The sequence below is a fragment of the Urocampus carinirostris genome, chromosome 20 (assembly GCF_059441175.1).
Source record: "Urocampus carinirostris isolate Australia breed hairy pipefish chromosome 20, RoL_Ucar_1.0, whole genome shotgun sequence".
Lineage (NCBI taxonomy): Eukaryota > Metazoa > Chordata > Actinopteri > Syngnathiformes > Syngnathidae > Urocampus > Urocampus carinirostris.
The window spans coordinates 25,679,047-25,707,011 of NC_142368.1; the positions used below are offsets into that span (position 1 = coordinate 25,679,047).

General features: G+C 40.2%; 1 protein-coding gene across 1 annotated transcript; it reads right to left on the reverse strand.

The window, feature by feature from the left end:
• Positions 1–17: 17 nt before the first annotated feature.
• mettl24 (methyltransferase like 24) lies at positions 18–26,556 on the reverse strand. The gene is made up of 5 exons (XM_088325188.1): positions 26,326–26,556; positions 12,553–12,651; positions 12,286–12,401; positions 6,359–6,578; positions 18–4,905 (listed from the first exon to the last, which is right to left on the reverse strand). Exons 1-5 carry the CDS (start codon positions 26,548–26,550, stop codon positions 4,588–4,590), a joined length of 978 nt encoding a protein of 325 aa, XP_088181314.1. The 5' UTR covers positions 26,551–26,556; the 3' UTR covers positions 18–4,587.
• Between the last annotated feature and the right edge of the window lie 1,409 nt (positions 26,557–27,965).

Here is a 27,965-nt window from a genome sequence, read left to right on the forward strand (position 1 = left end):
TTTTTTTTTTTTTAAAGTAATAAATATATGACTTTCCTTCATTCATAGCAGGGGTCTCCAACTATTTAGTGTCAAGCTACCTTTTGTTACACAAGCAAAGGGCAACCACTTTGATTTGAATTTCTAAAATGGGAACGTAGCTGGATAGCTCGCTAAGTAGCTAAAAAGGTACAGGAGTTAGTTGTTGGATAGAAAGGTAAAGAGGTAAAAAATAAAGGGAGCTAAATGGCTAGCTAAAAGAGTAAAATGCCATCCAAATAGCCAGATAGAAAGCTAAAAAGAAAGCTAGCTAGGAAGGAGGCCAAAATTTAGCTAGAGAAATAATAAAAGGTAAAATGTCAGATAATAGCGTGCGAAAAATTTAAAAAGCTAGCTCAATAGCTTGCTAAATTTTTTTTTTTTTTTAAAAGGTAGGAAGATAGCTAGCTAAAACGCTAGCCAGACAGCTTGGTAAATAGCCAAAAAGGTAGGAAGATAGCTAGCCAGATAGTAAGCTAAAAAACATTTTTTGCTCATTTATTTGACCATACCCATACATTGAAATTTAGTTTATCTTTCAAGTAAAATAAATCATTCAAAATATGAATGCGTGTAATACAGAAATTAGCATTCTACTCTTAAATAAATGATTGAAAATAATTATCAATATTGGAAGACTTTTTTGTACATAAAGTCCATGAACTGGAATTTAATTGAATTTCTAAAATAACTTATCATGCTATATTGTTACTATGCTGCTATTGAAAACAGGGTTAGATAGACTCCATGGTGAGCTATTTTCATAACAGGTTTGCGGGCACCTCAACTGTCCTTTGGGGGTACCCGGTGGCCTGCGGGGACAGCTTTGGACACCCCCGATTTATAGTTTTTAAACTGTTTGGTACCCATACCTAAACCCAATCCCTTCAAATGTACTCGAGAGGGTAGCTGATACCAGTCTTCTAGTGGTCATTTAACAATCACAAACCTCAAATTAAAGGAATGGTAATTGGTGAATAAATTCAATGTAACACTGGATTAAGGGATAAAGGTTGGGAATATGGCACCAGCTGTTTCAAAGATATCAGTATTCGCAATGGTAGCAGATACAAGTATCAGCTGTGTTCTCGTGGCCATTTAAGGTTTGTAGGAAATTTTAACGTGTTTAAAGGTTTCAAATGTGCTTGAATTTTATGTGAAGTTACTGTATATGCTTGAAATTCTTGTTTCTTTTTAGGTTAGGCGTTGGGCTTGGTTTAGGCTTTAAATAAGGGGTTTAAACTTATTTTATGGTTCCAAAATAGGCTTGGGGATGGGGTTAGAAAATAAGTCTGGTATTAAACTGAATTCAGGGTTCTCAAATAGGGTTTCAGGCTAGAGTTAGGTGTAGGTTAAGGGTAAGAACTGGGGTTTGAGCTCAATATTAGGGTTCTAAACTAAATGTAAGGTTCCAAAATACATTAATAGCCAGGGTTACAGTTTGAAATAGAGCTAGGGTTTGGGCCGCAAGTTAGGATTTTAAACTGATTTTAGGGTTTTGAAATAATTTGGGGGCTAGAGTTAGGGTATTGAACTAAGGTTTAAGCTCCTGTAATTTTAATTGGCGCTGAATTTCTACTGGAAAAAATTGAAAATTGGCTTTCAAAGTCCTTAAAAGGTGCTTGAATTTAGCCGTGAAAAAGATGTGCAAACTGTGAATTTAACACAATCAGAAATCTCATTAAAAGGAATAATGAAAAATACTGTTGGGATCCGTATCTATAAGGTATTTATGGTAGTTGTAGCTGGTTCCTGTATTAGCCGCCTTTCAATGGCCATTTAACAATCAGAAACCTCTAAATAAGAGATTTGTAAATTGTGACTAAACTAATTGCAATACAGCACAGCGGCGCAGTGGTTAACGAGGTACAGTTCTGAGGTCATGTGATCGAGCCTTCCTGTGTGGAGTTTGCATGTTCTTCCCGTGCTTGCGTGGGTTTCCTCCGGGCATTCCGGTATCCTCCCACATTCCAAAAACATGCATGTCAGGATAATTAGCCGGTCCAAATTGTCCATAGGTGTGAATGAGCAAGTGAATTGTCTGTCTCTGTCTGCCCTGCGACTGGCTGGCAACCAGTTCAGGGTGTCCCCTGCCCACTGCCTGAGGACAGCTGGGATGGGCTCCAGCACCCCCGCGACCCTACTGATGATAAGCAGTGCAGATAATGGATGGATGGATAAATGCAATACTAAAGGGAAAAAATGGTGTCGGTACAAATCTTTTTAAAGCTATCGGTACTCATACTGGTACCTGATACCAGTATCAGCTGCCTTCTTGTGGCCATTCAAAAATGACAATCCTCATGTCAAAGGTATGAGAATTGTGAATAAACTAAATGCAATACTGAGTAAAAGAAATTGGACTGGTACCTTATCTTTTTTAAAGATAGCGGTACTTGTAATGGTAGCCGCCACTACTATCAGCTGCCTTCTCACAGCAGTTAAATGACTTCATGTCAGAAAATAACCTCTTTGAAACTGTCCAGTCAGCATTTAGGGCAAATCACTCTACTGAGACAGCCCTGGCCAAAGTAACCAATGATCTCCTTTTAGCAATAGATTCTGGTGCCTCATCAATGTTACTGCTGCTGGATCTCAGTGCTACTTTTGATACTGTCGACCACAACATATTACTTGCTCGTCTGGAATCCATTGGTATCTAAGGAACTGTACTCTCGTGGTTTAGGTCCTACCTGTTGGACAGGATGCAATGTGTTAACTATGGCAATCTGACCTAAACAATCTATTGTGCCTTGTGGTGTTCCACAGGGCTCTGTACTTGGCCCCCTTCTTTTTAGTATTTATATGATCCCGCTTGGTGACATTATCCGCAAGTATAATTTTAGTTTCCATTGCTATGCAGATGACACTCAACTGTATGTGCCACTGGAGACAACTGGACAGTTAAGTTGTAGAAATCTGGAGGCTTGCCTTACTGAGATTCAAAGTGGATGTCACTTAATTTTTTGCGCCTTAACCCAGAAAAAACTGAAATGTTGATTATTGGTCCAGCTCACTGTCGTGAGTTGTTTTCAAACACTACCCTAAACCTAGACAAATGTAATATCACCCATAGTGACTCAGTAAAAATCTGGTCATCCTGAAAGGGGGATACCACTTGTGAGGTCCCTTCTCAAGGTTTCTCTTTTTCCTCGCGCTGAGGTTTTGAGTTGTTCCTTGCCCGCAGGTTGGTTTAAGATCAGGTAATTGTAATCCTGTGCAGTCCTTTGAGACATTTTTGTGATTAAGGGCTATATAAATGAATTTGACTTGACTTAACTTGACATGGTCCTTCTACATATAGGAACCTTTAATAAGAGTGATGGTAAATTGTGATTAAATTGAATATAATTTTAAGGAAAAAAATGTTGGGATCAATGGTAGCCGATAACACTATTAGCTGCCTTCCAGTGGCCATTTAACAATCAGAAACCTTATACTAAGGGTGTGATAAATGTGTTTAAACAAAATCAATACTAAGGGAAGAAATTGGGATCTGTACAAGCCTTTCCAAAGGTATTGGTACTCTTATTGGTAGCTGATATCAGTATCAACTGCCTTCTCGGGGCAATTTAGCAAACCTAAAAGGATGATGAATCTTGATTGAATTAAATGTAATATCAAGGAAAACAGGCAGCACGCCGGCTGAGTGGTTAGCACGGACCAGTAGTTAAAAGAGATAAAGAGAGAGAGAAAGAAAGACAGGGAAAGAAAATAAGAGCGATCATAAGAGAAAGAGAGAGAACAGAGAAAGTGAGTGAAAGAGAGAACAAAAGTGAGAAAGAGAAAAAGACAAAATAAAAAGACAAACAAGGAAGAACGAAATAAAGAGACAAAAGAGAGAGACAATGAAAATATAAGAGAAAAGGAAAGACACAGAGATAGAGAGAGAGTGAGAAAAAGAAAGAGACCCAGAGGAATAATGAAGAGACAATAAAAGAGATAATGAAAGGGAGAAAAAAAGAAAGAGAAAATGAGAGACGGAGGTTGAAAAAGAGACAGAAAGAGAGAAGAGAGTGAAAAAGAGAGGGGGAAAAAAAGGAAAGACGAAGAGAAAGAAATAGAAAGATATATATATATATATATATATATATATATAAGAGAAAGAGAGTCAAAAAGAGCGAGGAAGAAACTGAGAGAGAAGTAATACCGCTCCAGTTGCTTTGTGAGTGACACCTGACTGTCAACATCAAGTGGACATATTTCAAAATGCAGCTGATTTCTTTCTTGTGCTTCTCTGGGTGGTTTTTCGCGTTGTCAGGCCTAATTTGGCCCGCAGGCCGCATTTTTGAGACACATGCCATAGAGCTTTAGTTGACACCACACCTGCTTAAAATGCAACACTGCTATTTCAATCTATCTCTGTGGCCATAATCTGACTTTAGAAAGAAACAGTGTTGAGAACATGAGTCGCTGGGGGCTTAAATTAATCAAGGGTCCATGAACTTGAGGTCGGCTGACCCACAACGGAAAGCACAACTGAATTTGAGACGGAAAATATCATCAGGAACCATACTCAAGGTCACTTTGTGTCAAAAGAACTTGACGCAGGTCCTAAAAAGTCCATCTTCAGGGTGTCCACCTTGTGTTTACCCACGCCAAGGTGTAGGCACTGCTAGCATTGAGGATGTTCTTGTGCAGAAAGAGGTGCGGTTGTTTTGGGTCACTGTGCACCTGAAAAAGTCGGAAGTCGGCCCGCTCTAGCTCCTTGAGGACACTGAACCAAAAGCGGACCACGGAAGGTTCGTCCCCCGCCACCTCAAAACCCGCCCAGTGAAGGTGAACCTGCAACAGCAGTTGTCCCACAAAATCCAGAACTCCTTCCAGGATTAAGTTCTCCAGAATCTTCCACTCTGCACTTTCCATATCTGATTTTAGGATGTCCACCTGAAATGGGATCAGAGTATCAGGGTTCGCACGGGTGCTTGAAATCCTTGAAAATGCTGGAATTTTAATGTTGTGTTTTCAAAGTTTCGAAAATGCTTGAATTTATGGTGAAGTGCTTAAAATGCCTGAAATTGTTGCCATGTTTCTTGGCAGTCTGACTCTATAGACCATGCAATAATACATTTTTTTTTTTTAAGTGTAAAAATGACGCCCACACACCTGCTCTGATGGCTTGACATTATAGGGTTGTCATGTGAAGCGTAACTGCCCCGTACTGTTTATACCCAAGGGGACAGCTCTATTTATACATACAGTATTTTCTTTTTTTGTCTTCCGTATTTAACTCAATAATTACCCAACACCTATAGAGCCCTTTCCGTGTTTGTAAACAAACATGACATTACCAAGCTACACAAACATTGTTGAGGCAGAATGTCAGTTTATAGAAGCAAATTGACACAAAAGATCGTAGAGCATGGATAGGAACATCTAAAATAGCACAAAACACTATTTATTTCTTTTGTTAGAAAACCGGCTCTTTTGACTCGGCTTACTGAGAAGAGCTGTCTCTTTTGGATCGGCTAAAATCTTTTTGAATGATATTAATAAGAATAAAACTTTATGCACCAAATTAATTAGTTATTGGTACTTTCACTAGTTTGAAGGGGATCCCTGAAAAACACATACAATGTAAATTAAAATATTCACAAATCTACCAAAAAAGAACTGTAAAATACAAAAAAAATTAGCTTTTCACACATTGAACAGATTCAAAGTCAAACAACAACACAAAATCCCTGAAAAGGCAATACAATAAAATATTAATTAAAAATATGAATTCTTCAGTGCTATACAAAATTAACTCTTTACAATTCAATTTTAAACAATTTAGACACGGATTCTTAAAAAAACACACACAAAAAAAAGAATAAAAAAAGAAAACAAAAAAGAAAAAAAAACAGCACTTTTTAAAACTTAAACATTGAATGCACTCTGGGCAATCAATATCATTAAAATGAGTCAAAATTTGTCTTATTTTTCTGTTTTCATTCATACACGTACTTTTTTTGTCTTCTGTATTGAACGCAATTATTACCCAAAACCTATAGAGCCCTTTCTGTGTTTGTAAACAAGTGTGACGTAGCCAAGCTGCGCAAGCATTGTTTCGGCACAATTCATGTCAGTTTATAGCAGCCCATTGTCACAAAATGATCGTAAATCATAAATAGGAACTGTTCAAAATAGCACAATGTATGTGCTAGCAACAAGATAGCAAACTATACCATAGTCATCAAATTAAAAAAAAAAAAACTTTTGATCTGCACTGGATTTCTTCCTTTGAAAGTACTGGAAAATTTCAAAAATTGTCTTTGAAAGTGCTTGAAAAGTGCTTGAATTTGGCCATGAAAAAGGTGAACAAACCCTGGAGTGAGCAAATCAAAAAACTTGTTACCTTTGTGTGACCAAAGTCATTGAGGATGGTGGCCAGTTTCTTGGTGTACTGCCGCTGGGTCTGGACAGCAGGGTTGGGGTCCCTCCAGTCTACGGATAGTTTGTGGAGCCACATTTCGTCTTGCTGCTGGTGCGGTTGTTTCAAACTGGGATCAAAACAGTGGACCTCACAGCCGGACTTTGCCAGATACTGTTCCAGGTTACGGTCATCTGGTCCCAACCTGGAACCCAAATCCAAGGTGGTGATGAACGGAACTATGGTAATCTCGCCAATTAAATCCAGGTTCCTGCTTTAGTCTGTTTTCTTTCAATCCCCCAGCTCGGTGATCACCAACAGGGTGCTCACGGGCACCCTACGAACACGTGTGTAGGCCGCTGTCACAGTATTAAAATGTGTCACTCAATATAGAAACATGATTGTAGGAGTTCTTCATCACTTTTTTTATTTACGTAATTTATAATTTCTTCATTCATGGAGTCTTGGGCAATTTATGTCATGATTAATTCATGTATTTGATTGTTATATTCTGACTTCTCGATTTATTCTATTATTCGTCCCTATATCATATGTATTTTATTTTGTGGCCAGTTATCAAAGGAGCTCACCATTGATGCATCATTTTTGTTACATTATTCCATTAACAATATTATTTTAGAAATTCATATCAAATTGGTCGTCCTTCAAGCTAATAAGTAACAAAATGAGATTCAAAAAGGTTGGTGACGCCCTGCGCTAGATAATCTTTCTATACTCTGGTGTGACTGTTATTGCGAGATGGGAAGACATCTTGCTCAGTGCTCATCTTTTACTAATGAGGTCCCAGATTGCATCCCATAAGTGAGCGAATGAATGATGCATCGGAAGAGAAATAGAGCCGCGACTTCACTCAATATTTAATTGTCTTTCCTTGTTACCCTTGGGGCATTTACACCACCTCAGACAACAGGATTACTTCTGGAGCAGCTCAGATCCTGGCTATCAGGGGGCTCTTATTCAATTATTAAGTAATTTCCTGCCAGCCCTGTTTAAATGCGTCTTTGACGTATACTGCTGTCAGTGGTGCTGTTTTGACACCAGATTTATATCGTGAGAGACTTGAACCCAGATTCTAAAGTATTATATAGATCAGAGGTCACAAACGCTCTAGACACCTGATAAGTTTAAGCTTTAATAGACACTTAAAACAAGACAAGAAGACATCAATTCATTTTAGAGAGGGGCTCTCAGATAGGAAAATTGCAACCCTTCCTAAAGGCATCTCTTGAGCCCCCTTTTATTAGGTCTTCAAGGTTACAAAAAACTGTTGAACCCTAAAGGGTGTGGAAATCACAGAACAGCAACATGATTGGGACATGTTTAAATCAGCCGCCACTTACAACAACAAAATAAACATAGATGAGTACGCCAGTTCTGTGTCAGCCTACATCAGTAAATGCGCAGAGGTCGTCAGCAACACTAAAACCATCTGCACCCGTGCCAATCAGAAGCCCTGGATGACTCCTTAGATACGCAAATTGCTAAAGGCACGGAACCTTGCCTTTAAATCTGGTGATGAGGACGCACTGAGATCTGCGAGGGCCAATCCAAACCGTGCTATCAGACTAGCAAAGCGATCGCACAGTCAAAAAATCCAGGACTTTTTCCTCAGCACAACCAACACCAGGGATATGTGGAAAGGCATTCAGGCCATCACCAGCTGCAAGCCAACCACCACCCCAGTTGGGGACACTAGCATGGACTTCCTGAATGACCTCAACAATTTCTTTGGGAGGTTCGGGGCACAAAATGGCTCCCCTGCAGTGAAAGCGGTTCCACATCAGGACGAAAGAGCACTTCTCCTGGACTCAACTGACGTGAGGAAGACCCTGAGAAGGGTCAACACACGGAAGGCTCCAGGCCCTGACAACATTCCAGGGCGGGTCCTTAGGGAGTGCGCCGATCAGCTGGCTTGTGTCCTAACAGACATTTTCAACACCACGCTAGACAAAGCTACGGTACCATAATATTTCAAGATTGCCACCATCATCCCAGTGCCAAAGAATCCCCAGATCTCATCATTGAACGACTACCGGCCCGTTGCACTGACTCCCATCATAATGAAGTGCTTTGAGAGACTGGTTAAAGAGCACATCACCTCCAGTCTCCCCTCCTCACTCGACCCCCTTCAGTTTGCCTACCGGACAAACCGCTCCACCGGGGATGCCATCTCCTCTGCTCTTCACCTGAGCCTGACACACCTAGAGGAGAAGAACACCCATGTGAGGATGCTGTTCCTGGATTTCAGTTCAGCATTCAACACCATCATCCCACAACACCTGGTAGACAAACTGAGACTCCTGGGCTTCAACACCCCCCTGCCGAACTGGCTGCTGGACTTCCTCACTGACAGACCCCAGTCAGTGCGGCTTGGTCAGAACATCTCCAATGCCATCACCCTCAGCCCGGGCTCCCCCCAAGGCTGTGTCCTGAGCCCCCTGCTGTTCACCCTGATGACACATGAATGCGTCCCTAGATCAGCCACAAACCACATCGTGAAGTTTGCGGACAACACAACAGTAGTGGGCCTCATCAGGGACGACAACGACCTGGCCTACAGAGAGGAGGTGGAGCAGTTGGTGGACTGGTGCAGAGTCAACAGCCTGGTCCTGAATGTTGACAAAACTAAAGAGATCATTATCGACTTCAGGAAAAACCAGCCTAACCATGCCTCACTTCTCATCAACAACAAGGCTGTGGAGGTTGTCAGCGGCATCAAGTTCCTAGGGGTGCATAACACAGACAAACTCACCTGGTCCGTGAACACTGCATCACTGGTGAAGAGGGCCTGTACTTCCTGCAGAGGACTTCAATACTCTAACTCAGTACAACATTTATTTATATCTGTACATTCAAGAAAACTGTGTGGGTCAGATGTATCGACATTTCGTTCTGTATACACGTGTACAAGAATGACAATAAAGTATATCTGAATCTGAATCTGATTAGCCGACAGTGACAATGAGATAAACTGTGCATAACAGTCAAAGCACAAGTCCAACTAAGGAACTGGCATCCAATGAAATCTCATTTGCATTCATCCATTAGTAACAAACTTATCACAACCTAAGGAAACCTGAGTAGTATTGTATTATTATAATATATTCATCCATCCATTATCTGCACCACTTATCCTCAGAAGGGTCCCGGGGATGCTGGAGCCCATCCCAGCTATCTTCGGGCAGTGGCCAGGGGACAGCCTGAACTAATTACCCGCCAGTCACAGGGCACACAGGGACAGACAATTCACACCTCGGGACAAGTTGGTCCGACCAATTAACCTGACATGCATGTTTTTTGGAATGTGGGAGGAAACTTGAGTGCCCGGATGAAACCCACGCAGCACAGGGAGAACATGAAAACTCCACACAGCAGGTTCGATCTCATGATCTCAGAACTGTGCTGCACACGCGCCAACCACTATTCCACCATGCTGCCCTATTATAATATATTAATTCTCATAATTAACCATGACTAGAATTTCATAATTAGACATAATTACAAATTCACTTAGCGGGCAGCACGGCGGCGCAGTGGTTAGCGCTTGTGCGGCACAGTTCATATAATGGGAACCTGTCGTGGGTTCAAATCCAGCTCCAGACTTCCTGTGCGGAGTTTGTATGTTCTCCCCGTGCTTGCATGGGTTTCCTCCGGGCACTCCGGTTTCCTCCCACGTTCCAAAAACATGCATTTCAGGTGAATTGGCCGGTCCAAATTGTCCCTAGTTGTGAATGAGCGAGTGAGTTGTCTGTCCCCGTGTGCCCTGCGATTGGCTGGCAACCAGTTCAGGGTGTCCCCTGCCCACTGCCCGATGATTGCTGGGATGGGCTCCAGCCCCCCCGCGACCCTAATGAGGATAAGCGGTACGGCTGATGAGATGAGATGAGATGAGACAAATTCACTTAATTTAATATAGACATGAACACATAACATTTATTATTTTAAAGTGCAGAATATGGCCTTAATAGTGATCATATCGAACCAGTTTGTTAGACAGAACTTTATTGTACGGTGGAAAACTACTAAATGTTTCTATTCCTTTAGGTTTATTTTTTCCGAACTGCCTTTCAGTATAAGAGTGATGGTTCGCAATTTTCGTTTCCTTAAGTTTCAGTTCTCTGGACTGCCATTCTAGTATAAAAGTGATTGTCAGCCATTTTGGTCTTTGCATTTCTGAATTTCTCTTGCCATCGTTTTGTAGCTCATTTGTGCCTGGAATATTCTGTAATAAAGATTCAGAAAAACTGCTCATCCCAGAAGCCTTGATTTTGACCAACCTATTGTCGTACAACCCGGATATATGAACACCCGGAGGAAGAAAATAGCTTTTTTTTTTTCTTCAGTACCCTGCAGACTGGTTCTGAAAATAGCAGTTCTGAGGCCATATGTTGGAAAATGATGAAACTGTATTAGTTCATTTGAGCTTCCTCAGTGTTCCGAAATCAAGGATTGTTGACCTCTCAGCTGTTCTTTTGTATGATGGATGAAGATTCCTCATGACAACTTGGGCAAACATTACAAAGTCTGCTCAGCTTCTCACGGTTTTTCATATAAACTGTGCTATAATTTGGAGGTGGTCCAAAGCTGTCCTCTGTACTTTGTTGGTAAAATTCAATTGCATGAAAAAACGAACTCCATCATTGATTTAAGAATCTCTTGCAGGGTTGTTTTAAGACAGGACTGATAGAGTCTTTGACTTAATGATATTTAGAAAATAAACTACCATCAGAGTCGCTCGAAGGAGATGGATACTGATTCAGGGATTATCAGGTAGAAGAGAAAATTAGAAGTAAAGATGGATGCACTGTGAGCAAAGTCGCTTTGTAGCTACTTAATGACTAACTATGTTTAAATGCAGGCAATAATCCGATGAGAGACAAAATATTGGATTGTTGGAGCATTCCAAAGTAATACATGCGCAGACACAAGTACTTGTGTGTTTAAAAGATGTATTTGTTTGTGGCAATCCAAACGTATAAACTTTATACATGGATGGATACAGCAGTAGCATTTTCATCATAGGGGGAGAAAATAAAATGTCCTGGAGAACGCAAAGCAGGCCTTTTTAAAGAATAAACCGGAGTTTGTATGTATCGTTCATCTCTATACTACAATTCCCAAAGTGCTTGGGGCATAAAAAATATCCCAGATGAGGGGAAACTGCCCAGGTGTAAAAGCAAGCAGATTACTCAAATGCGTATAGATGCACAAGTAAACAGAAAATGAAAGGACTAACCCAACCGTTGCAATCGGAATACTCGCAGTGAGGCTAAAACCACGATTAGATTTTTAGGTGTGTTAACATGACTTTACATATTCAAAATACTTCTGTTTTTAATTGAATTATTGGCTGCATGTAAAAAAACATGTTGCAAACTTTAGCTCAAGTTTAGTTGAGTGACCCTTAATCCCACCCAAATACAGGGGGTTGTTAGCGTAGTCCTCTCAGATATTAGATACAAAACTTGAGCTATGTTGTTAGGTCGCTGTTAATTTTCCTTACTTGGCGTATAAAAACACTCTTGCACACATTATCCAGTCTTAACCAGTTAGGACCATCGAGTCACACATTGGCACAAGGACAAGGCTGAGTTGCCCCATTCTGTGTGGGCAGGTGGCCATGACAGTATAAGTTCAGGCCCCATTTAAGATATGAAAGACTACTTACATGTTACGCTGAAGGAGGCTCCTGTGTATTTTGTTTTTTCTGGCAACCGGTAAATAGTTAAAAGAAAATTTGCCATCTTCTGGTTATCATTTCTAGTATAGTGAGTATTTAAGATAAAAGAAGCGGGCTGAGGTGCAGGCGAACCTTTCAATACCCCCTTAATTAAAGGCTGCAAAGATGGTCAGTCTAAAAAATTCTTTCCAAAAAAAGGATTTGTACTCACCCAAATGAATAGACCCGACATTGCTTGCCTTGCAACCTGTGAATCAGGCTATACTTTGGGTCCAGGCATACAGTCCAACCTCCGGACGGACCCACATGGGAATTCGAACAGGACACCTTTACACAGACGTGAAAAATAAAATAATTTAAATATTGGTTCAGGTTTCACAAGGAAATTAAAAGTTTTATGAGAAAGGTAATTTGCTAGTAATGATGGTGTGTAGTCAGTAGGTACAGGATCAACAGTTCGAGTAATTGTCTTACTTACTTGTGGTGTTGTAATATACCGAAGAAAGCGTCTGGCTTCGTTCTCCAGAGACAGACTTTTCTTTGCCCAAGGCTGCAGTTTGATGTGCCAGCGAAGTGTCTGCAAAATAAGGACAGCATTTCGAGGGAAAATAAATGCTAACAGCACATTATGAACCTAACAAGATGCTTTAAGAGATCCAGTTTCAGGATCTGGTACTGTACTCCGTTTACCCCCTCAAGGGTGCCAACCTTGAGGGAGTGGCTGGATAGCACCCATCTGTGCCTAATCAGTGTCCACACCTGTACCCCATTTCAGTTCCTTATTTTGAATGGTTTCAACACTAGAGGTTGTCAGGTCATTGCCAGCCATTGTTATGATTACATCAGATTTATTTTCAGTAATGTATTTCATTTTTTTACATTTATATAAATTGCTCCAGTAACAATATCATTTTAGAAATGCATATCAACTTGGTCGTCCTTCAAGCTAATAAGTAGCAAAATGAGCTTCAAAAAGTTTAGTGACCCCTGCGCTACCTCATCTTTCTATACTCTGGAGTGACTGTAATTGAGAATTGGGAAGAAATCTTTCTCAATGTTGTTATTAAAGATACTTTTTGAGTACTGCTTCCCCGCATATAGGTCCACTCGTAACTTGAGAACGGCTAATAGTTGAGCATAGGTTCGGAATACCATTGGCCTAAATCTGACCGAGTGTTGCTATATTGTCCTGGATTTCTAATTATGGCAGTTTTCAAGTCTGATTCTGTAGTGATAGCTCTTTACTATGGGGATTTTTTGCACAGTGGCTAACATGTAGAAATTGTAGCTTAAGGACTAGCTAGTACGTAAATGACGTGCAGATTTGTCACTGGATGGAGACTCTTGGGTGTCAGGGTGGCGGACACAAGTTGGAACTTGACAACTGGCCAGGCCAGATATCTAGGACAATCTTCAGTGTACTAGCTCTGTTTTCCCCTATCTTTGAAAATATATTTCTTTATACAGATATTTATTTTCTGTGAAAGACTCAAACCAAAGTGTTAGCGTGCATCAATTACGGCACATGAGCTCCGTTACGGAATTAGAGTCTGGTGGTTCAGTCAGGCAGGAACAAGCTATCAACACCTCCATCCCGACGTCTCGGCTCGCTGGACTTTGGACCGCTTTGAAACTGCTTGTCTTTGGCGAGTGACGACAGGTTTGAGTTTGGGGAATTTTCGGATTGCGCGTGGATGAAGGAGGAAGCTGGCCGCCCGTGTCGGCGGATTTTTCGGTCGACAGGCCGGCCATGACAGAGGGACCGCCGGGACAGGAGGGATGGATGGGCCAACAACACTTTGACTGCTTCATACAAAAGACGGCTGTGACGTTCTTGATTTTACTTTTGCTCTGGTTTACTTCTCTTCATGCCTTTAAGATTAGATAGATAGATAGATAGATAGATAGATAGATAGATAGATGGATAGATAGATAGATAGATAGATAGATAGATAGATAGATAGATAGATAGATAGATAGATACTTTATTCATCCCCGTAGGGAAATTCACACTTATGATTAGATTAGATTAGATTAGATTATGTTTCTATTGCAGGGGTGGGCAAACCTTTTGATCCACAGCCGGCATTGTGTTATGAAATAGGAAAAATAGTGATTGATTGATTTCATTTTAACCCTTTAATGACCTGACAGCTTTCCGGCAGGCCGTCAGACTGTTAAGAAGCAGTAAGGATTAAAGCAGATTTAATATGTCCCTTACCATGCACTAAATTTTATAAAATGTGTTGACAAAAAGCAAAAGCTCAAAATTTTCTGAGATTGTTAAATTCGACCAATGGGGACCACACTTGTGTGTCATCAAACAATTAGTACTTGGTTTAAAACTTATATCTAAGAATTCAGTCCGTACGATGGGCTGATGTAAATCTGGTGCTTTAGGAACTTATGTGATCTGGTAATGTATATAAATTATTGTCTACCATTTTAAAACCACACTTGTGAGACCATTACAGCCTGGTTCTATCATAAGCCTGTTTATCTGTGGCGTTCCGCAGGGCTCAGACACAACAAACCCAGGATATTCTGTTTTATTCGTTTTATTGTACTTAAATCTTCAAACTGCCCACTCCAACGCTTGTTTTCACCCGTCTGGTCTTGTGACTTATTGAGGAAGAAAAAGTCTGTTCTTACTTCACAGACATTAACTTGTGGGAGGGAATACTGTATGATATCCTCATCCAGACTACTCCATTTATCTTTAAGGACGTTAGTTCTCTTACCTGAGAGGACTACATCAGTTACCGCTCCTGAAGTCAGATTTTTCTTTCTTTCCCTCTTGAATTTTAAAGAGGGGTGGTACTCACGCAATTTACCGTGCAACTAACTTCAAAGCCCCAGCGGCCAGGTCACGCGTGAAAGATTCCTCTTGAACAAGACATGACAGACTGATGAGCAATAGAGGAGTGCATTGAACTAGAAAGGGGACAGCGCGTCAAAACAATGGGAGAACACTCAAGGTGTGAGTGTGTTGTACACAACAATCAGAGGTAAAAAATGACCGTATTTCCTGCACCGTATTATAAACAGAAATGGGTAGTAAAGAGTTACATTTACTCGGTTAAATTTATTTGAGTACATTTTTGGACATTTTGTACTTCTGGGAGTATTTTTGAATAACTCTAATTTTCACTCTGAGGAGAGTGATGAGCAACAAGAGTATGAGTATGGATGTTAAAAGAGGACTGTATGAGAGTGTGATTGTGCCGACTGTGTTGTATGGTGCAGACACTTGAACCCTGAACGCAGATTTGAGAAGGAAATTAAATGTTTTTGAGATGAAGCGTTTGAGGAGTATGTTAGGAGTGACAAGATTGGATAGATTGAGAAATGAAATTGTGAGAGACAGAACTGGAGTAGTCGTGGAACTGAGCAAGCGTGTGGATAAGAGAGTACTCGGTTGGTTTGGACACATGGAGAGGATGGATGGGGAGCGAATGTTGAAGAGGATCTACGGAGCAGAAGTAAATGGAAGGAGGACTAGAGGAAGGCCGTGATTGACGTGGATGGATAGTGTTATGAGTGCACTGCAGGAAAGAGGTCTAAATATAATGGAAGATAGAGCTATTGTTGGTGATAGGAATTTGTGGAGAGGCGTCGTGAAAGGATAGTTGGATGTTTGGACGCGTTCTAAGGGATGGGCAGGGCACTGTATGATGCGGCAGGGGTAAACCAGTAAAAGCTATCGGGCCCTGCTGTTGAACAGAAGAGTGTGTTGTGTCACCCTGACCCGAGTGACATGGCCGCTTCATTGTGTCCCGTTTCATCTGGAGGGGCGAAAGCATGGCCAACTTGGGTGCCGAGGTGCTTAACCTGTTTGGGTGTTTGGGCATTTGGGTTGGCCATGGTCCCAAAAATTTTGTGTGATTTTTTTTCTTTTTTTTTTTGCTACTTTTTTCCCCTTTTTATTTTCTTGTTTTTTTTTGTATGTGCTTGTCTTGCTGTCACTCACCCCTTTCGAGGGATATGACCAGGGTAGATAGATGGATTGTCACAGACCAGGAACCGAGACCGGACCCAATTGCGTTCGTTTTACTCAGTTTTATTTAGATGGAGGAAAGGATCGTCGGTCACGGGTAGCAGATCGCTGAGAACGCGCGAGTGGCACTTTCGTGTCGAGCGCAGGCAATGTCGAGAGCGAGGAAAAACAGGTCGTTGGCCGGGACAGTGGAGCAAAAACATAAACGGGTCCAGAAAAAAGGTCGGCAACGGGAATCAGACAGAACAACAGGGCAGGATAAAGTCAGGAGTCACAAAAGTTTGCCTAGCGTGTAGCGTAGGTTCACAAACGATCCGACGAGTGTTGTCATGAAGGCGGGGGTTTAAAAAAGAGGAAGTAGCCAATCACCATCCGTGGCTGATGGTGCCAACGGAGCAGACTCAGGTGCCCCGCATCAGTAATCATGACATAGATGGATAGATAACTTTCACTTTTACTTGAGTAGGTTTATGAAGAAGAAATGGTACTCTTACTCCGCTACATTAGGCTGCATTGAACCCGTTCTTACTTAAATCTCTTCCTCGTAAATACAGTGGGACCTCGCTACTTCGCGGTTCCACGTTCGCGGGTTCAGAGCTTCGCGGGTCTAAAAAATAATAATATTAAAATAAAATAATATTTTTTTTTTTTTTTTTTTTTTTTTTTTTAAGCACTTTTGAAGGGGCGTCGCTACTTCGCAGATTTTCACTTTTCGCGGGTGGTTTTGGTCCTCATTAACCGGGTCTAAAAAATAATAAGAAGAAAATAAAACTTTAAAAAAATAAGTAAATAAAAAAATATATAACATTTTTTTTAAGCATTTTTGAAGGGGCATCGCTACTTCGTGGATTTTCACTTTTCGCAGGGTTCTATTTTGTTCCCATTAACCGCGATAACCGAGGGATTACTGTACACGTATTTCTCTGAGTCCTTCGCTTGCTTTTTTTTCTCTCCGGTGTGAGCCACGCCCCTTTTATTGGGGCCGCTTCACCTACCAAGCAAGTAGCAGTTTTATAGCAATCTGGCGGGTGTGTGATTGGCCATGGAGCCTAAAGGTAAAAAGTGAAAAATAACTGCACTGAAACCAACCTTAACTTTATTCATGTTAATTTATTTACTTGACCTTTTCAAAAGGTTACTGTTTTATTTTATTTTTCTAATATATATGGTTATGCACTCTTTTTGTTTGCCGGATAAGGGGAACATTGTGCACCTTTGTTTTTTCCAATCCTCAAAATAAAATTACATAAAAAAAAGATTTCTTAATTTAATTTCCTTTATTATTCAAAACAATTAAACATTGCATTATTCATTAATAAACTTGAGGTGGTATCATACAACAGAGTAGCTAAGTCATTCTCCACAGGATTTGCTGCATCCAAGTTAGACATTTTGACAGTAAGCTTACATAGATAAATACAGCATATGTTGCGTGCATTATGAGGTTTGTATAAGGCTTTTCATTTTTTTGCCGCTCCTGACAAATTTGTTTTTTCGTCCAAAATGGTTCTTTCAACATTTTGCGTTGGGTTAGCTTGTCTGCCTTGGGCTTCAACAGGGTACTTGTGCTTAATCAATTCATTTGATTTATAATATTCTATTTTCATTATTTATCAAAGTACTTGAATTCACCTTGATCATATTAATCTGTTTTTATATTAAATGTAATGATTGTTAATGAGATGCATTTTGATGATTGATTGAATAGTTAAGAATAGATAAGAAGTCGCTACAGTTATTAAGTGCTTTTTTTACCAAGTACTTTTACTCATGTATTCATTTGGATGACTACTTTACACTTCTACTTTAGTCGTTTAGTCTGAGGTAATATTACGTTTATTTGAGTCACATTTTTGGCTATTCTACCCAACATCTGATTATACGGCACACCGCCCCCAAAAATTATTTTATGATATATTTTTCGTATATAAGGAGCATGAATATGCTCTTCATCTTCAAGGCTTTGGTTCTAATACCGTGTCATCCATTTGCCACTAGCAGCCTTTTAAAACGATTAACTGGAAGTGTGATTGCAGCGAAGGATTACGTTGATCCTTTTTAATAAAGGACAATCAATTCTGACTGTGACGAATTGTGGATATGAGAAGGAAGCAAATTGCTGCCTTGACAGGCTTGCGTTGGCCCACATGCCACAGGCAAAAGCCAAAATGGGAGCAGCGGGTGGTCTTGGGAATAAACAAATCCTAAAAACAAGAACAACGATGAATCAGACGCATCACATCACATCCCTAGTTAAAAAGGCCCATCAACACATGAAATTTTTTCGCAAACTCAGGTGAGCAAGTGCCCCAACCCACATCATACTATCGTTCTACAGAGGCCCACCGCCCCTGTGTCTTGCAACACATGGTGACTACAGTGGAAAAGGCCATCGGTGTCCCCCTCAAGCCGATCCTGGACATCTACAAGACCCACCTCACAATTCAAATCAAACAAATTAAACTGCATTAATGAACCATTCACCAGAGGTTCCCAGATCTCCTCAAATGAAACCTTAACTCACTATTTAAACTAACGTGCTCCTTTAAAAATCAATCACGATGACGACTAGGATAAATATTGTCAATTTCTATATAGTGCACCAAATTCATATTATGATTCTGCTATTAAGTCATTACTTCTTGAATAAGCTACAAACGCTCCCCTGCTTACAACAATTCGACTTACGTAAAACTGTAGATACGATCTTTTTTTTCGGGATGTCGAAAAATATCCGGACATTGCTGTAAGTTCGATTTTGTATTGTGTACACCTTTTTCCGAGTACAGGACAGTAGTGTAGTGCTTCTTCCCGCCACTACTGGGTGTGGCGCTGTGGGAGGTCCCCCAGCATCCACCTTGAAGAAAAAACCTAGTTGGTGTGTAAACATTCTATACTGTCTATACTATCTCCAGCGTCCTAAGAACTTTGACATTTTTATTGTTAAATATATTGTGCATCTATTCAATATGGTTGGTTTAAAGTGTAAAGAAGGGGCGAGTCGTCTCTTTTGAAATGAAAGTGGAATAAGAAAGCTTGATGCGGTTGAGAAAATGGTCGGAACACTTTTTTTCGGCCACTTTTTACCACTGAGGAGGACCTCTTGAAGCACATCTTCCAAAAGTAAGTTAAACTTAACTTTATTTATCTTTATAGAGCATATTATTTTATGAAATGTTTAGTTTTTAGTACAAAACAATACATGTTAATTATACAAGCCTTAAACATACTTATATAAACCTTAAACATACAAAATATAGCACTGAAGCAAATTACGGACAAATTTAACTTAAGAACGATCGTCCGGAATCTCGTTCGTAAGTAGGGCAGCGTCAGTACTAGCAAAGGAGAAGAATATTTACTCAATTAAAAACAAATGCATTAATGGTATTAAAATTTGATGAAATCGCACAGAGGAAAAAAAATATTTTTATTTACATTTTTTACATACATGTTTAACTACGAGTTTAATATGAACACAATATGATTATTAATGAATACAAAATTTAATCCATTACCAACATTGGTATTGCATATTGTTGAAATCTTTACATATGTGATTAACTACGAGTCATCTATGAAAACAATGTAATTAGTTAAGATTTTTAAAAGTGAATTGCTTACCAAAAATAAAATTAAAGTTACCTTTTTGAGACAAAAGAGAGTCCAAGTGATGTTTAAGTAATCATTTGTGTTTACACGTCTTCATGTGTGATTAACTAACAGTTAAATGACAAACCATTGTGAATAATTGTGATTTTAAAAAAATTAACCGCTAACCAAAAACAAGACCAAAGTGTTCTTATTGAGACCAAAGAGAGTCAAAGTGATGTTTTAGTACTTATTTAAGTTTGAATTTTGTAATTTTTGATTTAATACAGGTAAGATGAAAATAAGATCATTTATCATGATTACACACACAAGATGTTATTGCTGAACCCAGACCAAGGCAACATCTTATCACTGTTATGTTACATCTGTGCTGAGTGTTGCACAGAGCTGACTGACATCTCGTTGCTCCCACGACAAGTCACTGCTGCCAAAATGAAATTTCTTAGTTGAGCACTCAGTGGAATTGATGGGATCTATTTTACTAAAAGAGCTGAAAGTAAACTCGCTAGCGAATAAATTCAAGATTCTTGGAATTATTTAAAATCACAGTGTTTAACAAAACTGGACATCAAAGAAATTGAGAACATGAAACTTGTTCATCATTCTCATCGGAGGAATTTGTGCTGGCCATTTTATGTGGAGTTTGTGGACACAGCTGAAGAAAATGTCTGACCATCTGATCAGCTATCAGACCAGCACAACTTAGGTCTTACTTAAACGACGTGATGCCATTCTGGCCAACAGCCTCGCCGAACAGACCACCAAGCTCAAAAACGCCTTGGAAAAGTTGAAAGTTGGCCTCCACAGCAAGTTCAACGACAACTTTGAGGTCCTCAAAATCAAAATGGAGCTACTGAATGACAGACCAACTAGACTGGTTGCGTCCGATCAAGATTGACTTCTGGCTCTTCTTGTTGTAATTAAACAAATACCAAATTATAATAAAAACCATCATAATGATGGGGAGATGTCATAGAGAACCTGAAAATGTCATAGTATGCTAAACATGATTATGCTGATCTATGTTTTAAAAAACATAGATGATGTCAGGGAAGACCAGAACAGAGCAGGAGACCCCAGAGCGTTCGTACAATTCTTTATTTGGGGAAGCGTAAGGGTTAGCGGGAGACGTGATCAATCGTAGCGTGGGACGAAGGCAGGTCGAGTTTACCAGGACTGAAGAGAAGATCGTAGCGTGGACGGAAGCAGGTCGGATCGAAGGCAGACGGGCAGAATCAAGTAAACAACAAGGCAGGTAATCGGGAGTGTCTTACGAATACAGGAGTAATCCTCCGACAAATAGTTCTCCGCGTAACGCGTTTAAAAAGGGAGCATTGACCAATCAGGAAGCACATTCCAACGCGCCAGATGATTACCCCAGGTGGCTCCACTTGGGTAATCATGACAGATGATGTGTGATGACGAGATGTGATTAATGTAAATCAAAATGCCCTGTTATAATAATTAAACTACATGACTAAACCAAGTGTTTTGGTTGTCAAGGGGACAAGACCAAGATAATCTCAGGCGTTTTCCTGTCTTCCGTTTTTTCCTTCTGTTATGTCAGTTGTTTGTCAAAGTAGTTGATTTTCAATATATTGCAACCTTGTGTATGGTGACCAGTGGGAAAAAATAAAAATGTTAATCAATTCCAAAAATAAAATTCAAACCTAAGGACAATTTGGACTGGCCAATAAACCTTTTTGGAGCGTGGGAGGAAGCCAGAATGCCCGGAGGAAACCCACACAAGCATGGGGAGAACAAACTCCGCACAGGAATGCTTAAACTCATAATCTCAGAACTATGCTGCAGACCTGCTAACCGCTCATCTGCCGGCGCGCCCCCAAAGTAATGTTTTAGTACTTATTTGTGTTGACATTTTTACATATGTGATTAACTACAAATAACCTAAATAACAATGTGATTAATCACGATCAAAAATGAATCGCTTGCCACAAAGGATATTTAAGTTTTCCTCTTGAGACAAAAGAGAGTCCAAGAAATGTTCTAGTACTCAAATTGACTCCAAGACATCCCGTCTTTTCAAAGGTCAATGCACGCGTTGAAGTGAGGGAGGGTCTTTGCGGGGGCTTTTAGAGAATTTATTGGAATGTTTCCAGACGAGAAGCGTGAGGGGGAGATTTGTGCCGGGGATTCTCTCTCGGGAACCTTCCCCGATTTTCTTTTTTTTTTCTTCAGGCGTGCAACAGAGAAACTTTTGTCCAGTCGGATGCAAAACGAGAAGCTCGGTTCTGTGACAGAGAACGTCCGTCTGCGCTTCGTTCTAAATGTAACCACAAAACGTGGAAAAAGCTTGTTTTCGTGCAGGAAGTTTCAGAATCTTTGTAGGTGGGATTTTGGTTCTCGGCCATCTCGTGTTAGCAAACACGTGTCGTACCATTTTGGGGAATAAGCTGGTTTTACAAGCCGAGCCAAGCCGATTAAAATAATTGTTTACGCCTTTGTTTGACTCACTCAAATTCTATTGCAGGCTAAATCAAACAAATGTCTTTACACTACATACTCCAAAGTAAAAATCTTGTGCAAAACAATCCCAAAATAACTAATACATAGAGATGGGTAGAGTAGCCCAAAATTCTACTCAACTACTGTTACTACAGAATAATATGACTCAAGTGGAAGTAAAATGTTGTCATCCAAAACTGATTACTTGAGTAAAAGTAAATAAAGTATTTGGTAAAAAAAACTACTCAAGTACTAAGAAACCGTAGCAACGTCTTATTTATTGATGTTTTTTCAAACAATAATCAGATAACCAACACATCAAAATCCATCCAATCAACAATAATTTACATTCAATTTAAACATAGATTAAAATAGTCAAGGTAAATTCAAGTACCGTACTTTAATAAAAAATTACATTATACTAGTATAAATTTAAAGAAACAAGGCATAAGTAGAACCAGTTCAGGGTGTCCCCTGCCCACTGCCCAAAGATAGTTGGGATGAGCTCCAGTACCCCTGCGACCCTACTGAGGATAAGCGGTGCAGATAATGGATGGATGGATGGATGGATGGATGGCACAAGTAGCAAATTTAAAGCCCAAGTACTTTGGTTAACTGGCTCTGCAGGCAGAACAACAAGCTACCCCAGGGGCCGACAACCCAAAATGTTGAAAGAGCCTTTTTGGACCATAAAAACCAAACACAAATTTGTCAGGAGCCTCAAAACAATCAAATGCCTTATAAAAGCCTTACAATGAATGCAATACATTCAGTATGTGTCTATATTAGCCAACTATCAAAATATCTAACTTCGATGCAACACATCCTGTAGAGAATGCCGTGACTACTCTGTTGTATAATACCGCCTCAAGTTTAATAATGAATTACACAATGTTTAATAAAAATAAAATTACAATTACAAAATGCAATTACGAAATCCAAATTTGTTGTCATTTGTACTTTGAAAATTGGAAAAACACGAACAAATATGCCCCCTATCTGGCCAGCAAAAAGAGGCAAATTAAACTTTATAATAACAAAATAGCAATCTTTTGAAAGGGTAAATTGTCACGGTTGCCATGGCTCCCAATTGGCCCCCGCCGTGTGGCGCCAGCTTCTGTCACGGTTGCCAGGGCGCCCAATTGGCCCTGCCCATGGACACCAGCTGAAACTCGTTCACAGATTGCTGCCTGTCATTACTTAGACGCTGTCCCGTGAGTCGCCTTTCGTCGGAGCGTCTGCGAAACTCTGTTTTTTTGCTCTTGTTTTGCCAAGCCCTGTGAATCTCCATTTTTTTCCTGTGTTTTTGCTCCTGTTTTGCTCTCTCCATGATCTGTTTGATTTTGACCACTTCCGTGTTCCGAGCAATCAACTCGCCGCGACCAACGATCTCCGGATCGAGCTTGCGCTTCTTTCTCTTCTCCCCAATAAACTGTGAGTAACGTTACGCGAGTGGGTTCTGATCCTGTTTCCTGTCCTGGTCCTGACAAAAATTAAAGAAAATCACATTAACAGAGTTTACGTTTGCTTTCTGTGGAGTTATTTATCTTTTTTTACCTTTGGGCTCCTGTTATATGTGGGGCGGCAGTTGCTCAGATGGTGAAGCGTTCCCAGTTTGAATTACCGTCTCCTCTTTGTTACTTGTCGAAGTGTCCATGGGCAAGACACTGAATCCCCAATGTCCCTGATAAGCAGGTATTTGCCTTGCATGTCTGACGCTGTTATCGGTGTGTGAATGTGTGTGAATGGGTAAGTGTGAAGCACATTGTTAAGTGCTTTGGGAGGTCTTCAGTGTCTTTAAAAGTGCTGTATAAATGCAGCCCATTTACATTTACATTTACAGCACATGTGATGCTGCCCCTTTTAAAGCACTTGGACCGCACAGTGGCTCTCACCGGCAAAGAACTTCTTTCGACTTAGTTCTTTCTTTCTGTCTTCCTTCCTTCTCTTTCTTTCCTTGTCAACAAACTGATCCATTCTGTGAAGGTTTTTTTCTATATAAAAGGTCACATTTTTCATGACATATATAGTTCTTCGTTGTAATAAAAAAAAGACCCAATTTTTTGCAGACGCTTGTGCAAAAATTCCAGAAAGCTGGATTCAAATCAACCCAATGTGAGCATAAATCAATTCTTAAACCAAATTGTTCCTACCCAAACCCTAATTTAGTGATTCGGATTGATGGTACTATACAATAAATGTTTACCCTTTAACATCCACAAATTATAAATAATTTTACAATATTTTCCTCGGCTTCCAAAAGGCTAGAGAGAATGTGACCTAATAAATAAATAAAAAATCCTCCCCCTCAAGGTGAAAAAATGCAAACAGTCACACCTTTGGGATTAGACAGACGCGTTCCTTTGTCCTCAACCAGTCATGACCCAGGTCAGGGGCTTTTATCTTCTGCTTCAATTACGCAGGGGTGGAGGCAGGCATCCCCACCCATAACATTGGATATGAAGTAATTGCCTGTTCATTTCAGATTGACCAATCCGAGAACAGGAAATACAAAAAAAAAGAGAATTCTGACACAGTACTCCCTTGCTGTATCGCATTTTCTTTTCTTGCGGATTTGCTACTTCGCGGATTTTTGAAGTGCATTTTGTTCTGCATTCCGATTTGCCAAGCAGTTGCCCCACTCCTTTTATATCTATGTCTTCTGCCCCCGCATAATTTCATTGTGTTCTAAGATGTATAAGGTTATCTTAAGCTATCTTGTCAAAAAAAAAAAACTGTGGGGCGGCAGTGGCTGAGGAGGTAGAGAGCTCGTCTTGGGATCAAGATATCGCAGGTTCGATTCCCGGCTCCTCCGTGTTACATGTCGAAGTGCCCTTGGATAAGTCACTGAACCCCTAATACCCCCAATAAGCAGGTTAGCGCCTTACATGGCTGCACGGCCGCTATTGGGAAATGTGAAGCACACTGTAAAGCGCTTTGGGAAGTCTTGACTTGAAAAGTGCTATATAAATGCAGATCATTTCATTTCATTACATGCATATATATGTGCTGTATATATATGTATGTATTCTTTTTTTAATAAGGCCTGCCAAGCAAAACTGCCAAAAATATAATGATGATATGTTGTCACACTCATAAAAGCAAAATTCATTTTTATGGGCCAAATTGAGGGTTTTGCCTCAGGTTCCCACAGAAAGCTGCTTTATGTGCACAAGTGCCCAAGTAGGTTAAAAAAATCACATTTGATGTAACCAATCACTAGTGCAATAAAGTACTAAGATTATCTTTAAAATTTAGTTTATCAATCCAGAAGTTAATGTCAAAACATTTATAAAGTACAGTACTTTTGTTTTTAGAAGTGTTCTTTTTACGCCACATTTTTGTCATCCACATTACCACCATTGAGGTAAAGTAAGTCGTGTCCTTAATTAATACAGCAGCTGGATAAAGGAGCAAGATTATATAAAATATTTGTGAATATTTGTGAAAAAAATCCTCATAAAGTACAGTAATCCCTTGTTATTCATGGAGGTCGCATTAAAAAAACGTCACACGGTAGTCAAAACCCGTGAGTAGAATTCTTTATTTGTTTATTTAACAAACCCAATTTACGTTTTTGGTTAACAAATAAAAGTAGGCCTACTGTACTTTCAGAATGGCTTTTTTTAACAAATAACATATGTACTGTCACATTTTGATGTTAAAAAATATTTTTTTCTGTTTTATTGCACAATTGTATGGATTAAAGAAACGATCCACTTTTCTTTACCTGAGACTGTGCCGCCATCAGATGGACATTATGGAAAACTGCATTTGATTCCGTCCTACAGAAACCATATCATTTTCCTTTATCAAATATTTATGAAAAAAGCGCCAGGGAGCCACTAGGGAGTGCGAAGAACACGTTTAGGTTCAGAAGTCGTACAATTATTTTATTTGTCAAACAAGTGCTTGAGCCAGTAAATTAGGTCCAATATTTGGTTTCAATATATAAAAAGATTATTCAACACATCAATTCAAATTTCTACTCGGTGGGTATTGACTATCTTGGGACACTTTATGGTGTAATAACAGTCTGTAGTTTGCAATAATCTGTGGTCCGTGAAGCCCTTTGAGACTCCTTGTAATTAAGGTTTATACAAATAAACATGACTTGAGTTGACTTGAATGCAACTCCCACGAAACCTTGTTGAATTAAGAATCCAAGAGGCCAACCTTTCTCCAGAGCAAGTCTTCTCCCCTCATCCTCCTCATTGGACGTTCTCGCTCCTCAAGTTTGTCTCGAGCGTCCAAAAGCGTCGAAGCTGCGAGTGCGTTTCGCGCATGCGCACGGGACCGGGCCGTCACCAGGTAAAGGTGTACGCTTACGCACACAGCGGTCAGAATAAATGCCAAACGCAGCAGTAGGCCCATTTTTGGTTTCCTTATTGCCAGATGCATTCTCGTTTTTCCCCTTCTTTCTTTTGTCAAACTCCTTAAGGGTCAACCCCGCCTCCTGCACTCTCGTTTGCGAGCCTGGGAAAAAAATGGGAAACTCCTTGTAACTCCCTGAAGACGCACACGCCTCTTTTTCATTCGCTGTTTCATTTTTTATTTTTTTCCCCAAGACTCCTCCTCCAGCAACGCACATTTGAGTTTGTGTCTGTTCATGCAGAACCTCAATGCCAGATAAAATGTATTTACAAGTTAACACTTGCTAATTTTTCCATCTTGCGGGTTTTTAAAGCCCAATAAAAATCGCTGTGATGAATAAAAGATCACTTTTGAAAAATATACGGTTTCATTTTCCCTATGTTTTTTTTCATATATTCATATATTATTCATATATTAAGTGACCTTTTGGATTATTTTAATCCAATTAGAGTTTTGTTTTGTTACCTAAATTGTGTCACATATTAAAAGGAATCTATGTCACGGTTGCCATGGCGCCCAATTGGCCTCTCCCGTGTGGCGCCAGCTGCGGCTCGTTGACAGATTGGGTTCCCTGCTATTTAAACCCAGTCCTGTAACTCTCCTTTTGTCAGTCCGTCTGCGAATCTCCGTGTATGCAAGGCAAGCCTTTTTTCGACCATGATTCCCAACTGTCACATTTTTGCTCCTGTTTATCTCCAGTTACAACCGGTTTTGCTCCTGACCACGTCTGCTCTCCCATCACGACTTACAACCCGTTTCTGACCCTGACCACGTTTTTGCTCTCCAGTCGCGGCTACCGACCAGTTTTCCCGTCCCTGACACCGCCATCGCTCGCTATAGAAGACCCCCTTCCACCTCCCGTGTCCAGCGAACACCGGATCCATAGCTACTTGGGTGAAGCCCTTTCTCTTTCCTTCAATAAAACTTGTGAGCAATGTAACCCAATTGGGTCCTGCTTACGTTTTGGTCCTAACAATCAAACTACACAATTTTTCTTCTCATTTGTGTTTACCAGTGTTGGTGTAGACCAGAGGTGTCAAACTCAAATTCACGGTGGGCCAAAATTAGTCCGAAAGTAAAGTCACGGGCCAAGGTCAATATTTATTGAAAAATTAACTGCAACTGATATGCAATGTTTAACCTTTTCATAGGGAAACAAATTTAGTTTTGCTTAAACACAGAATTTGGAACAACCAAAGCTTGATACAGTATTACAAAAACATCCATCAATCCATTATCTGCACCGCTTATCCTCAGTAGAGTCGCGCGGGTGATGGAGCCCATCCCAGCTATCTTCGGGCTGTGGGCAGGGGACACCCTGAACTGGTTGCGAGCCAGTCGCAGGGCACACAGGGACAGACAATTCACTTGCTAATTCACACCTAGGGACAATTTGGATTGGCCAATTAACCGGACATGCATGTGTTTGGAATGTGGGAGGA

Excerpts from the sequence above, each read along its gene's own strand:
- mettl24 (XM_088325188.1), bottom strand. The coding sequence starts at position 26,550 with ATGCATCTGGCAATAAGGAAACCAAAAATGGGCCTACTGCTGCGTTTG. Across the intron at positions 12,402-12,552 it reads GGTATATTACAACACCACAA|GTGTCCTGTTCGAATTCCCA; the intron begins GTAAGTAAGACA and ends GTCTGTGTAAAG. Across the intron at positions 6,579-12,285 it reads TGTCGGGTCTATTCATTTGG|GTTGGGACCAGATGACCGTA; the intron begins GTGAGTACAAAT and ends TTTGGGTTCCAG.